This window comes from Rhinolophus sinicus, linkage group LG10 (genome assembly GCF_036562045.2).
Source record: "Rhinolophus sinicus isolate RSC01 linkage group LG10, ASM3656204v1, whole genome shotgun sequence".
Taxonomy (NCBI): domain Eukaryota; kingdom Metazoa; phylum Chordata; class Mammalia; order Chiroptera; family Rhinolophidae; genus Rhinolophus; species Rhinolophus sinicus.
In genome coordinates this window covers 43,222,342-43,236,409 of record NC_133759.1, presented here as the reverse complement: position 1 = coordinate 43,236,409, position 14,068 = coordinate 43,222,342, and the positions used below count along the sequence as shown (strand labels likewise).

Genomic DNA, 14,068 nt, shown 5'->3' with positions numbered 1-14,068 from the left:
TGGGGAACAGCGTGTACTTCCAGGCCTTTTTTTCCAAGTCAAGTTGTTGTCCTTTCAATCTTAGTTGTGGAGGGTGCCGTTCAGCTTCAAGTTGTCCTTTCAGTCTTAGTTGTGGAGGGCGCAGCTCAGCTCCAGGTCCAGTTCCCGTTTCCAGTTGCAGGGGGCACAGCCCACCATCCCTTGCGGGACTCGAACCGGCAACTTTGTGGTTGAGAGGATGCACTCCAACCAACTGAGCCATCCCGGAACTCAGCAGCAGCTCAGCTCAAGGTGCCATGTTCAATCTTAGTTGCAGGGGGCGCTGCCCACCATCCCTTGCGGGACTCGAGGAATTGAACTGGCAACCTTGTGGTTGAGAGCCCATGCTCCAACCAACTGAGCCATCTGGGAGGCAGCTGAGCTCAAGGTGCCGTGTTCAATCTTAGTTGCAGGGGGCGGAGCCCACCATCCCTTGCAGGACTCGAGGACGAGTTGAACCGGCAACCTTGTGGTTGAGAGCCCACTGGCCCATGTGGGAAATCGAACCGGCAGCCTTCGGAGTTAGGAGCACGGAGCTCTAACCGCCTGAGCCACCGGGCCAGCCCCACATGTGGACATTCTTATAGGAAGAAAATTTCTGTTATAGCAGGATTTTTCCTCCAAGAGTGCCTGTTGAAAAGAATTATGGCTAATTATACATTTCTGTTGTGTATTTTGAGACCCTCTCCTAAATTGCTTTGTCTTTTTTAGCCTGCCATTATCAAAACCTTATTTGAAAAGTTACCAGAATTTCTTTTTGAAACGTAAGTAGAGTTATTCTGGAATGCTTAAAGTATCCTGGTGTACTTAAGTTTATCTCTGAAAAGATTAAAGCATCATTGGTTTCTCTGAAGGTCTTATTTATGATGCCAGATTCTTAAGTGATTACTAAAATTTTACGATGGCGTCTTTGAAACTTCATCCATTTATATGAATACATATTCCCAGAAGGATACACAATAAATTGGTAATAGTAGTGAGCCAATTGGCTGGAGTCAGATATTCTGTGAATTCTGTTCTTTACCTTTTTCAAGTTACCTTTTCTTTACCTTTTCAATACTGTACCATTTTTTTAAAATTTACTTACCACTTTTAAAAAAATTTACTTTAAAAAATAATTAAGACAAAAATGAACAGAATAGGAAAGTAGATAAAGGTCATGAACAGACAATTCACAAAGAAGAAAGGCAAGAGCATCAAACATTTTTTTTAAATGCTCAATTTCATTAATAATCAAAGACAAATTTAAAACAATGCATGTTTTCCACTCAAAGGATCTCTCTTGTTGAATGTAATGAATAGGCATGCTTATACATTGCTGACGAAACTATAAATTGGTTCAGTCATTCTGAAGGGTAGTAGGTTGTATATATCAAAACCTATATTTTTGCATACGCTTTAACCCTCAATCATGTCTCCTAATTTATCCTAAGGTAATAATTGTGAATGAAAATATTAGTGAATAAGATTACTGTTTAAAATAACAAAAATTGTAAACAGCTGACATGTTCAACTATAGGATATTCGTTAAGTAAATTCAGTACATTCACACAATGGAATATCATGTAGACATTAACAATTGTAAAGAGGGGTGGCCGGTTAGCTCAGTTGGTTAGAGCGTGGTGCTGGTACCACCAAGGTTGTCAGTTTGATCCTTGCATGGGTCACTATGAGCTGCGCCCTCCTTAAAAAAAAAAAAAAAAAAAAAAAAAATTATAAACATCTATTTAATACCACGCATTAATTGAAGAAAAAGTCAGGTTACAAATCAGTATTTATAGTCTGGTCTAGCATTTTCTTTAAAAAAAAAAGGTACATCCATATACACGTACACATGGGTACACATAATATCCATATCAGTAGTGGACATCTCTGAATGACAGGATAATAGGTCATTTTTATTTTCTTCATATGTGTTTTTTTTTTGTTTTGTTTTTTCTGGATCTTGTATGTAATAATAATAAACTTGAAGAGTAACTTTTTCTTTTTAAGGAGGGCGCAGTTCACAATGGCCCATGCGGGGATTGAACCGGCAACCTTGGTGTTAAGAGCACCACGCTCTAACTGAGTTAACTGGCCACCCCAAGATTTACCTTTAAGACTGAAAATGCTGTCACATGAAGGACCTGGGGGTGGTCCAAAACTTTAGATATTATAGGTTGGGAGGAAAGCGGAGGTTGTCACTTTGCGGAGAATAACAATAACTGAGCCAACATTTTTGCTTCCATAAATGATTTTCAATACTTTCACAAATATAATCTAATTTGACCTGCCATGTTTCCATAGCAGTAGATGATTACTTTTTCAGTACTCGTCACATTGATACAATTTTTTTATCTTTTAAAATATTCATCTTACTCAATTTCTTAAAGTTTATTACCTTTAATTTTTTTAATTGTTTACATTATTTTAGGAGATACTCTCCAGACCTTTCTTCTCTCTGTGAACCTTCCCCAAATGTAGCCACAGTTAACAGTTTGGTGTATCTTCTTCCAGTCATCTTTCTCAACATATATATATATATATATATATATATATATATATATATGCTTGTATGTGTTATATATGCTTATCTCACGCTTTTATTAACCCCCTGTGTATATATCGCAGTGCACAACACGTAGTAAATGTTTATTGAACGGCTGCAATGTTTTGTGCACTGTTAATCCTTGCTATGGTATAAGCCAGAAAGGCTAAGGTCCTTGTCTTCTCATCTGAACATTTCAGAGTGAACAGTGATGGAATCAGCGTGCCTCGACTTATCATCAGTCAACTGAAATGGCTGGACAGAATTGTGGATGGCAGGGTAGGTTTTGGGACCTTTTCTTTCTCTTAAATTCAGAGAGAGTGTTTTCCACACTCTCGTAACAATCAAACTTTTGGAATTTGCTGGGGTATTTTTCCTTTCTAAACAGAAAAATTCACATTTTTTAACTCATCCATTAACTTTTTTCAGCTTTAATAATTTGAGAATCACAGGTATTTCACTCTTTAAATTTCTCCAAAAGAAGAAATTGACCTAATTATGATGACTAGATATCATTTCTTAAGTAAATTAAATATTTGGAAAGAAATTTATTTTTAAAGTATAGAAATCACTATGTTTTATTCCTCAAAAGCAATGAGATCCCAAGCCACTTGACTGCGAATGTTTTAATTTGATTACATACAGTAGTCCCCCTAGCTGCAGTTTTGTTTTTTTTACAGTTTCAGTTACCTGTGGTCAACCATGATCAGAAAATATTAAATTTTGACATTTTTGACGTTGACATTTTCTGCTCCTGACATCCAACCATTGACATTACATGACTCGGTGATCTAGGATCACCTAAAGCAGATGATCCTCCTTCTGATCTCTTGTCAGAAGATCCCTAGTAGCCTAATGTTACACCATAATGTAACGTCATTCACCTCACTACCTCTCATCACGTAGGCATTTTATCATCTCACATCATCATAGGAAGGGTAAGTACAATACGACATTTTGAGAGAGAGGCCATATTCACATAATTTTTATTACAGTATATTATTGTAATTGTTCTACTTTATTGTTATTGTTAATCTCTTGCTGGGCCTAATTTATAAATTAAACTTTATTGTAGGTATGTATGTATTGGAAAACCATAGTATATATAGGGTTTGGTACTATCCGTGGTTTCAGGCAGCTCCCGGCTGTCTGGGAACATATCCCCCTCAGATAAGGGGAAACTAGTGTACTGAGGAAAATTTCAGGAAGTTTTTGCAATTGTTATTTGTTATCAAGCACCTTGGTAAAGTCTAATCTGTTTTTTACTTTTTTTTTTTTTTTTATTGGGGAAGGGGAATAGGACTTTATTGGGGAACACTGTGTACTTCCAGGCCTTTTCTTTTTCCAAGTCAAGTTGTTGTCCTTTCAATCTCAGTTGTGGAGGGCACCGCTCAGCTCCAGGTCCAGTTGCCGTTGCTAGTTGCAGGGGGCACAGCCCACCATCCCTTGCAGGAGTCGAACTGGCAACCTTGTGGTTGAGAGGATGCGCTCCAACCAACTGAGCCATCTGGGAGCTCAGCGGCAGCTCAGCTCAAGGTGCCGTGTTCAATTTTAGTTGCAGGGGGCAGAGCCCACCATCCCTTGCGGGACTCGAGGAGTTGAACTGGCAACCTTGTGGTTGAGAGCCCACTGGCCCATGTTGGAATCGAACCGGCAGCCTTTGGAGTTAGGAGCATGGAGCTCTAACCGCCTGAGCCACCGGGCCGGCCCCAAGTCTAATCTGTTTTGAGTCTACTACTTAAGCCCCATTTCTTTTCAGAGTTCTTAAAATCATTCTATTAATTTTTGTCAGATTGTCCAAGGCTAAATCTTTACTTGGAAGAACATGAGTTTTCAAATCTTATCAGGGCTGGAATTTTGGGTCTGCCGTTTATTAATTGTGTATCCAGAACAACACATATCCCCACATTTTAAAAATGGGAATTATTACAGAAACTCCATAGAGTTGTGAAAATTAAATGGAAATAAAATATATAAGACCGATTAGATACCATACCATCCACCCTACTTTTTTTTAATATACCATCCTACATGTGAAAATTTCTGGGTGACTTACCTCTGAATTTAGGCTTCGAGTTTGAGTGTGTGTATAGTTGTTTTATTGTACACAAAATAATTCCAGTTCTACATTTCACGAGTAGGTAGTCCTTCTCTGTTCTATAATGTGCTCCAATTCTAATAGTCTCCTCCAATGCAGGATCTCACCACCAAGATCATGCAGCTGATCAGTATTGCTCCAGAGAACCTTCAGCATGACTTCATCACTAGCCTACCTGAGATCCTAGGGGATTCTCAGCATGCTGATGTGGGGAAAGAACTCAGGTAAGTAAGCACCTTGTTGCCATTCTAAGCAGGGCTGCACTCTGGGAGCTTTATCGCTGTAGTATGAAAAGAGTAACAGTAATGTGTTCCTTTTTATACGAAAGAGGATGATACCTACCTACTATGAGTAGGGTATGAGATTCGACTTGTTTTTCTGATAATGAGTATATATTTGAGTAGATCCATGTACTTTTTTTTAAAGGTGTGTACTTGTATATCTGTTGTGAATATGAAGTCTGGCCTAGGATTAGGTATATAAATTTGGTCTGTGGAGACTTAAACATGATCCCTTTGTTTTGTTAGCATTTACTCCACCCAAGGGGTCCTCAGGCACGTCTGCACATTCAAATCATTTGTGGAACTTATTGAACATCTACATATTTTGGTTCCTAAATGATTCATTCTAATGCACATTGCTGCATCAGATGCATTGCCGAGAGTCACTGCTTTCTATCATTTACGGGAAAAATAGGAATTGGTAGGGTAGTAATTAAGGGGAGAACAATATACATAATAGTGTTTCTGTTTTAATGCAACTTCTTGCTTATCCTATCAGTAGTAGTTAAAAAAAATTCACTTGTAATACCTTTTTTCCATAGTTGTCTGCAAAGCTACCTCGAAAATGTTCAGTGATTTCTTACTTTTGTACTTTGGGCAGGATGCGCCCTCTGGGTATAGCACTATACCATCTACTTTACCTGCTTAATTCCAGCTTGTCCTCTTATATAGCCTCTTCTTAGAATTTATCACTGTCCTTCTCTACCCTGTGCTCCTATAGCATCCTGCATCTACATCTATCACGTTTATTACACTTGATTGTAATGGTAAGTTTTCTCTTTCCTTTTCTCAGGAAGGCTATGTACCAAACACAATCATGGGTTACCTCTGGGCAGGGGGATGGTGAAGGATGGCTGCTTGTTTCTACTCTGCTTTTTGAATTTTTATAATGAGCATTTTTTTAATCAAAATTTTTAATGAAACACACTATACACAAACATTTAATGGGAACTAAGTATATCAATTTTTCCCATACTCTGAGTGATTTGCCCAAGTCGTTATCTTCCCAGCTCTTTTAAAAGTTGCACAACTTTTCTTTTTCCACCATTCACAGTGACCTTCTAAAAGAAAATACTTCACTCACTGTCCCGATCCTGGATGTCCTTTCCAGCCTCCGACTTGATCCAAAGCTCCTGTCTAAGGTAGGAAGGACTCTTCAGGCCAGCAGCAGAGCTAGTTTTCTCACCTTTCACAACCAATGTCAGTCAGTCATTGTATGTAATAAAGATTTCCTTTTGAAACAATATTGAATGACATTGAGTTCTCTTTTCTTTCCAATGAATTTCATATGCCATACTATGCTAAATGTGCTACTCTGTTTTAAGTGGTAAGTTTTAGTAGGAATCTTCTATACTGCCTGAATATTTACAAACTGCTCTCCTTAGTAATAACAATTTTTTATGCCTTCATCTAGCCAATGGAAAATCCAGGCTCCAAAATGTAATATAACATGCATTTATCACAAGAAGCTGTGGTGTTAACAACTGAAAGCTTGTAATTTGGAAAAAAATAAAACAAAGGAGTTTTTCTTTCTAAATTCCATGTGAGAAAACTGAGTGAGAGAAGTAATTTCCTATTTTTACCTGCCAAGTCAGTACTAGGTTGAGGTATTAACATGAAAATATTTAAGGTTTTTGTGCTTTTATGTTTAGGTCCGTCAGTTGATGATGGATAAGCTGTCATCTGTCAAATTGGACGATTTACCTGTGATAATCAAGTTCATTCTTCATTCCGTAACAGCCACGGATGCACTTGAGGTACTGTATTATTTCCTAACAAATACCAATAGGGTGCTAGATCCTAAAGACTACAAAGAAAAGCAGTGGTGCCCTTGTGAAACTCAGCAATCAGAAAAACGCTAACCGAGGTGAAGATAAATTATTTAAATTAATAGGTTCTAATTGTTTTTCTATGTCTCCAAACTAATTGATAATGCTGATTAATCCAGATGGTATTTACGGGAGAGAATGGAGCTACTGACCAGTTTTATTATTCTACATAAGATGCTATAGATTATATTTGCTATTTCAGTGTAATACCTCAGTAAGTTCTGGAATTTTGAAAGGCATGACATACTATACTTTCTTTTTTTTTTTTTTTTTTTTTTTAGGGTCATATCGTGAAAAAATAAGTTTATTTTTTCCCCCTAGCATTCAATACAGGAAAGAAATCAGGCAGAGGGAACAGAATGGGTAAAGACTCAAAGATGAGGGCAGGCACATTGTGTTTAGGGAACTCATTCTTATATTAGTATTATTTTTTAAAGGCATTTGTTTTGTGTTTACTTTGAGCCAGGCATTGACAGCAGGCCTTTTACATCCATTGTCATGTTATCTTCACAACTACAGGATGAAAAAGAGGTTATTCTATTTTTTTTACCAAAGATAGAATTAAGGCTCTGAAAGGTTACGCTATTTTCGTTGTTCTTCCTCTTTATCTGGAAAGCCTCTTGGAGACAGGGAGCCCGTCTTAAGCGCCTCTCAGTTTTCCTGCACAGCACCTAGCACTGGGCTCTGCACGTGGTAGACGCTCAGAAAGTTTGTGTTGAACTGAGGATGCTCATTCTCAAGTCAGAGCTCCAAGAGCAACGCCGGGGAACAGAATCACCAGAGGGCGCCCACGAGTCTGTCCACCCGCCTGTCCCCAGGGCCGCAGCAGGATCTCAGGCCTGGGTGCGGCCCTTCGGCCCAAGCAGTGGCGCGCTCCGGCAAGAAGAGGGGGCGAAGGGAGCCCCACGTCCTCTGTCCGCCCCGCCCCCTCCCCAGAGCACAAGCGCGCGGAGTGGCCGGGTGCGGAACGACGACGCGACATCCTGTTTTTGGGGCCCGCGGCTCCGCCTGCGCCTCTGCTGATCTTGTCTTTCCCCGGGTGCTGACGCCAGCTCCCCTTCCCCCAGTCTCCGCATTCTCCCCAGGGGTCTGGGGCCTTCCCACTGCTGAATCACCACCACTCCGCACTCCCTCGGGGTTCCGGGCAGGGGTGGGGACTGTCCCAGCCTGACCCATTCTGGCCAACGCCGAGTCTTGGATATCGCTCGACTCCTGGGCTTGAAGGCATCAGGCCTAGGGGCGCCTGTTCTCAGCATCTTCCCGCAGGGCTTGGTGGGGGCAAGATACGGGGAGGGGGACAAAAGCTTAGAGCCTAGGCTAGGGCCTCTACCGGGGTGGGGGTGGCAAGGAGGACACTGGGAGGACTGACCTTGGGAGGACTGACGTTAAGAGCCTCGGAGGCAGAGGGCTGGGGTCAGGGAGCCCAGGACCGGGCTGGGGGCGAAGCTGGGGGTGGAGAAGAGACCGACATACTATACTTTCATTAGCTATTTTCACTAACTCTCTTTTTCAGAATGCCTTGTCTAACATTTAATAATTTTACTTTCTCCATCTTTCAGGAGATTTTTATGGTTATCTTATTGTGAAAGTGGACTGTGACTGTCCACTATGCATGTAGCTAATGCTTATTTTCCACAGGTAATTTCTGAGCTCCGGGAGAAGTTGGATCTGCAGCATTTTATTTTGCCAGTATGGTTGCATGCTTCCCAAAGCAAGTTGAAAAATAAAGGACGAATAAGGTATAAGCTTATTGACAGTTACCACCCTTTTTCTCACATAGGCAAGGGAAGTTTTCTGGCATTTATCCTGTAGCCAGAACAGTAGATCTTAACACTGACAACTGTAAATAATGGTGGTAATATTACACTCATGTAAGTGTATACACTTTCAAAATACACACACACACACACACACACACACACACACACGGGGGGGCGCCAAAAAACCATACACATTTTAAGAAAGGAAAAGACTGTATTAATTGTAATGCTCAATATATACCAATAACAAAAGATGAATGCAAGTCACATTTGACTTCTGCATTTACAACAAGTGCTCATAGTAGTTACCATCAGCATCCAGACAGTTCTAATTATGGCGAACTACTGCTTGAGCATAGATAACATCTCTTAAAATGTGTATACATTTTTTTGGCACCCTAGTGTGTGTGTGTGTATGTATAGATATAGATATACAGATATATACACACTCGTGTGTGTGTATTCTCTTGACTATTCACGTCTGTCCCAGATAGACTACAGAAGTTTATTAGCCATTTTACACTCGAAGTTATGACTTGTTTCAAGGCACATGGCTAATAAACAGAAACCCAGATCTTACAGGTTCCTCTCTGGTAAGTAGAAGAATGATTTTTTTTTCCCCTTCTGCTACTTGCAGTTTTTCAGGAAATCAAGAAAACAGCGGTCAGGACTGCGTTTTTCTTCTCTTTGATGTAATAAAGTCAGCTGTTAGATATGAGAAAACCATTTCAGAAGCTTGGGTTAAGGTGAGTGAGATCTTTGGAACTTTAAACAATAAAAAGAAAATGGGTGGCAATCAGTGACAGATGTATAAGTTAAGGTAGGTTGAAATAAAAGTCTTGAAAGTCATTCAAGTAGAAATGATAGGTGATGGTTGCCAGATGGGCAAATTGGTTCTCAAGTAAGAGAACAAAGCATGCTGAATAAGGCCGGAAGTGTTCTACTGTGTTGTGATATATTTGTGACCCTTGTTTTTCCAGGCAATTGAACACATTCCCTCAGTGTCTGAACACAAGGTAATGTTCATATACTATGAATTTTAAGTATTGTAGACTTAAAATTAGTGAAAATGGCAGGTGTATTTTTCCTGCTTTCTTTTGCTCTCTCTAGTCATTCCTTCTGTGCCCTCTGTAGCTGCTCTAATAAACATGACCTGTCTGGGAAAGATGATATGAGGGGATGACTTGCCAGATGGTCTTCCCTACTCATTTATTCTGGCAATAAAAGTAAGCCTAAAATATTCGTAAGGGGAAATATTAACATTACAAACAAGTATAGTGAGTTGCAGTCAAAGAAGCCAAATCCCCATTGATGAGAAGGTGAAGTCCACAGTCCCCTGGATAATGAGACAAGTCTTTTTATCTGTCCAACTGCCCTTCGTCCCACCAAACAGAATTGTCAAGATAATGGCTTTCCATGTTTCACTTTCCTTTGCCTCTGTAGACCTGACCAGAGTGAATCCGTCCATTGTCAAGGCGACAATCTGTCTAAATTCCAGAATCTGTCTAAATTCTGGAGATACATTCTTCTGTCTAGAAGCTAGATTATTGAGTTTCCTATGTATTGTTTGGTTTCCGTTAAAGTTTTTTTTTTTAGTTGGCATCTGTTTTGTTTTGTGGGGTTTTTGTTAGTTGGATTATTTAATTGTTGGGTGACAATTTTAAAAACTTTATGATATTGAATAAAACAATGAAAAAGTCAGTAACTTTTTGTGGGGGGAAAAAATCAAAATACCCTAACACAACTGTTTGTATTTTTGCATGACCCCTGGCTACCTGCATACCTATTTTTACAGATTTCTAATCATTGTATAAATATAATTTCGTATTCTGATTTTTTTCTCCTGATGCTATGTCAAAAACATTTTGCATGCTTCTACATTGTTATTTTTAGAAGCTGTATTCTGTTACAATGAGTCCCAATTTTGGTATCTGAATTGGTGGAATCTTCAGTGAGGGGATGTCCCAAGTAATTTGTTTTTGTTTTTTTTTAATTAGAATCTAACCTTTATTAAAATATCTATTTTCAACTGGGATATAATTGACATTAGTTTCAGGTGTACAACATAATGGTTTGGTATTTGTATATATTGCAAAAGGATCACCACAATAAGTAGTTAACATTCATCACCACACAATTACAAATGTTTTTTTCTTGTGATCTACCCTGTTAGCAACTTTCAGCTATATATACAGTATTATTAACTATAGCCATCATGTTGTACATTGCATCCTCATGACTTATTTATTTTATAACTGGAAATTTGTACCTTGTGACCTTCTTCACCCATTTCGCTCATTCCTCACCCTCTGCCTCTGGCAACCGCCAATCTACATCTATGAACTTGTTTTTTTAGTTTTTTTAGGTTCTACATATAAGTGAGATCATATAGTATTTGTCTTTCTCCCTGATTTATTTCACTTAGCTTAGTGCCCTCAAGGTCTATCCATGTTGTTGCAAATGGCAAGATATATATTATACCCCATTTTCTCTATCCATTCATCTATCAGTGGATGCTTAGGTTGTTTTCATGTCTTGGCTATTATAAATAATGCAGTGAACATAGGGGTGCCAATATCTTTTTTGAATTAGTGTTTTTGTTTTCTTCAGATAAATACTCAGAAGTAGAATAACTGGATCATGTATTAGTTCTATTTTTGAATTTTTTTGAGGAACCTCCATACTGTTTTCCATAGAGACTGTAGCAATTTACAATCTCACCAACAGTGCACGAGGGTTCCCTTTTCTCTGCAATTTTGCTAACATTTGTAATTTTTTGTTTCTTCAATAACAGCCATTCCAGCAGATGTGAGGTGATACCTCATTGTTGTTTTGATTTGCATTTCCCTGATGAGTAGTGATGTTGAGCATCTTTCATGTACCTGTTGGCTATCTGTGTGTCTTTGGAAAAATGTCTGTTCAGATCCTCTTCCCATTTTTAATTGCATTTTGTTATTTTTGCTATTGAATTGTTTGAGTTCCAAGTAATTGTTTTTTTCTTTTTTGTCCTGCTTTACTTTTTAACCCTGTTATTTATTATTTTTAACATAGGTAATATAAGCCAATTGGGGAGGGAAAAACCCCACAAGAAATCTAAAAATGTTAAATACAAAGTTTCCCTCTACTCTCTGTCCTGTTTTTCAAGCATAATCATTCTTGTAGATTGTTTTCTTCTTCATACAAAAGTTGTATGTGTGTGTGAGGGCAGGCATACCTGAGTACTCTTATACATATATGTACTTGTATATTGTTTTTACAAAAATAGAATTATTGTCTTGCAGGTTGCTGTTTTTTTATTTTTATTACTCAATATGTTGTCAGTATAGTCTCGTTCTCTGTAATGGCTGCATAATATTCTTAAAATGACGATCATAATTTATTTAATCTTTTTCATATTGACAGACATTTACAATCTCTCCAACTTTACACAACGTAATTTTCCTAATAATAATGAAAATATTTACTGAAGTTGGCAAAATGATTTAATCATTTTTCTTTAATAAATGAAAATATTCAAAGTTATTTCTATAATATCACTTTCACTTGTACTCCAGTGTTTCTTAAAAGATACCAGTGGTTAATAGTTGTGGCACTTTGTTTCTCTGAAAAATATTTCTGGGTTTGTGAAAATGGATTTACTCCCAGGGGCATGTTGAGCAAGTGAGTATCATCCATTCTGTGTTTTAATGGGAAACAGTTGAGAGCTGCTGTTTTTTGTGGTAAATGTACTGACTTATTAAACTATTTTCCTGTGGTTGCGTATTTCCTGACAATAGACTTTTGACCTGGCGATGCTTATCATCATATACAGCACCAACGCTCAAACAAAGAAGTACATTGAGAGGGTGCTAAGAAATAAGATTCGATCAGGCTGCTTTGAAGAAGAACTGCTGCAGAGTGCATTTTATATTCATTACTTTGTAAGTGTCAGAGAATTGGACTACATTACTGTGAAAGGTACAGAGAGGTCATTTTAACCTTTCCTACCCAGTGTGGGAATCCTGACAACACCACCTTTGCTGGATGTGGATCTTTGACAGGGACTTCAGTATTTCAAAACATAGTCGGATTGTTACTTACCTTAATTGAGACATTGTTGACAAAACCAACCTAAGTTTTTTTTCATCTTTTTAACAAAAAGGTCACAAAATTGATTTATGTTGAGCTTAGTAGACTTAAATTCTTTTTTGTACGAAGTATTTGAATTCTGATCTTCTAATTACATACTTATGTAACTTGATTTTTAACCTGGAATGGAAGGCTTTACAACTCCCATGTAAAATTTCATCATGTTAACTTCAAGCCTGTTGAGACTTGCAAATTTTAATTTTGCAGTAATCGTTTTAATTATCTAGTTCTGTGCGATTAGCTGCTTTGACAAACTTGCCTTCTGTAGCTGTTCTAAGCAGTTTTTAAAAACCCTGAGCATAACAGGATCAAAGGAATGGCTAGTAGAGATATAATTATGCATCTATTGAACTATAACTATTTGGCCATTCAACATTCTGACCTGAGGTGATCATTCCTGTTGAAATGTAAACCATTCAAATTAGAATTTTGTAAGCTAGGAATGGTGTTTTCAGGTGAATAATTAGGATTATAATAGTGTATACCTTCTTAGAAAACTGGTAGACCAGTGGTTTGGGGCTTGGCTTAGGAACTATTGAAAATATGAAGTCGGATTTTTAAGATTTTATATTTAGAAACGGATTTAATGTTTGTATTATTTTATGGTTCATTCTGACAATGATATATGTTTTGGGCTATAATTTCCAGAGGGCAGAAACCATGTATAATATTTTTTACTACATTTTCCTCAGTAAAGCATTATACCCAGTTCAATGCTTAATTTAAGATTATTTTTTTTAATTGTGATGATATCAGTAAAGAAGCTGGACTTAATAACTTATTTTTTACTCTGGGTCCATTAAGGCATCTTAATGTCTGAAAAACATTATCATGAACAGTTCTCTTCTTGATCTTCTTTAAAAGAAATTGTTTTAATTAGCATTGAACCTTATAGATTGATTTCAAATCATAACCAAGGCAGAGCAGGCCTATTACGTCCCCAGGGAGGCAGTATGATTGAATGAGGAAATTGTGATTTAGAAGCTCTGGCTTCTAGTGCCAAATTGGGCTGATAGGAATAGTGCTATTAAGCTTGTAATTTAACATATTTGAGCTTCAAGGTCAATTGTTATTTATATGTTGAATCCCATTGATCCTGAGAGAAAACTCAGAATGATAAACGATTATTCTGAGTAAAACAAAGATGAAGGTTCCTTAAGTTAAAATGAGAGTTGGCAAGGAGAAATCTCACATCCCCGAAGGGTTAGCAACTCTTGTTGCTGTACTGAGTTTCTCCTACAGCTTGTTTTCTCTCTCCTCTTCCTCTCTCAAGGTTCTTAAGGATCTTTGTCCGTCCATTCTATCGCTGGCTCAGAATTTGTTGCACTCCCCTGACCAGAGTATCATTTTGTTTGGCAGTCTCCTATACAAATATGCATTTAAATTTTTCGACACTTACTGCCAGCAGGTATGTTGAAATATTTATT

At 38.0% G+C, this 14,068-nt stretch overlaps 1 protein-coding gene across 7 annotated transcripts in view; it reads left to right on the top strand.

Moving 5' to 3' along the window:
- The window catches only part of FANCD2 (FA complementation group D2), a 51,117-nt gene that overhangs the window by 6,560 nt on the left and 30,489 nt on the right, over positions 1 to 14,068 (top strand). For 5 of the 7 annotated variants that reach the window (XM_074312997.1, XM_074312999.1, XM_074312998.1 and 2 more), the window contains exons 7-16: positions 730 to 782; positions 2,746 to 2,824; positions 4,743 to 4,867; positions 5,979 to 6,066; positions 6,577 to 6,681; positions 8,392 to 8,492; positions 9,151 to 9,259; positions 9,494 to 9,529; positions 12,290 to 12,433; positions 13,915 to 14,049. In XM_074312997.1, coding sequence (XP_074169098.1) covers positions 730 to 782; positions 2,746 to 2,824; positions 4,743 to 4,867; positions 5,979 to 6,066; positions 6,577 to 6,681; positions 8,392 to 8,492; positions 9,151 to 9,259; positions 9,494 to 9,529; positions 12,290 to 12,433; positions 13,915 to 14,049 — 975 coding nt within the window. Of the gene's footprint in view, positions 1 to 729; positions 783 to 2,745; positions 2,825 to 4,742; positions 4,868 to 5,978; positions 6,067 to 6,576; positions 6,682 to 7,320; positions 7,714 to 8,391; positions 8,493 to 9,150; positions 9,260 to 9,493; positions 9,530 to 12,289; positions 12,434 to 13,914; positions 14,050 to 14,068 lie in introns of those variants that run through there. The other 2 variants (XM_074313002.1, XM_074313003.1) reach the window with 2 other exon arrangements.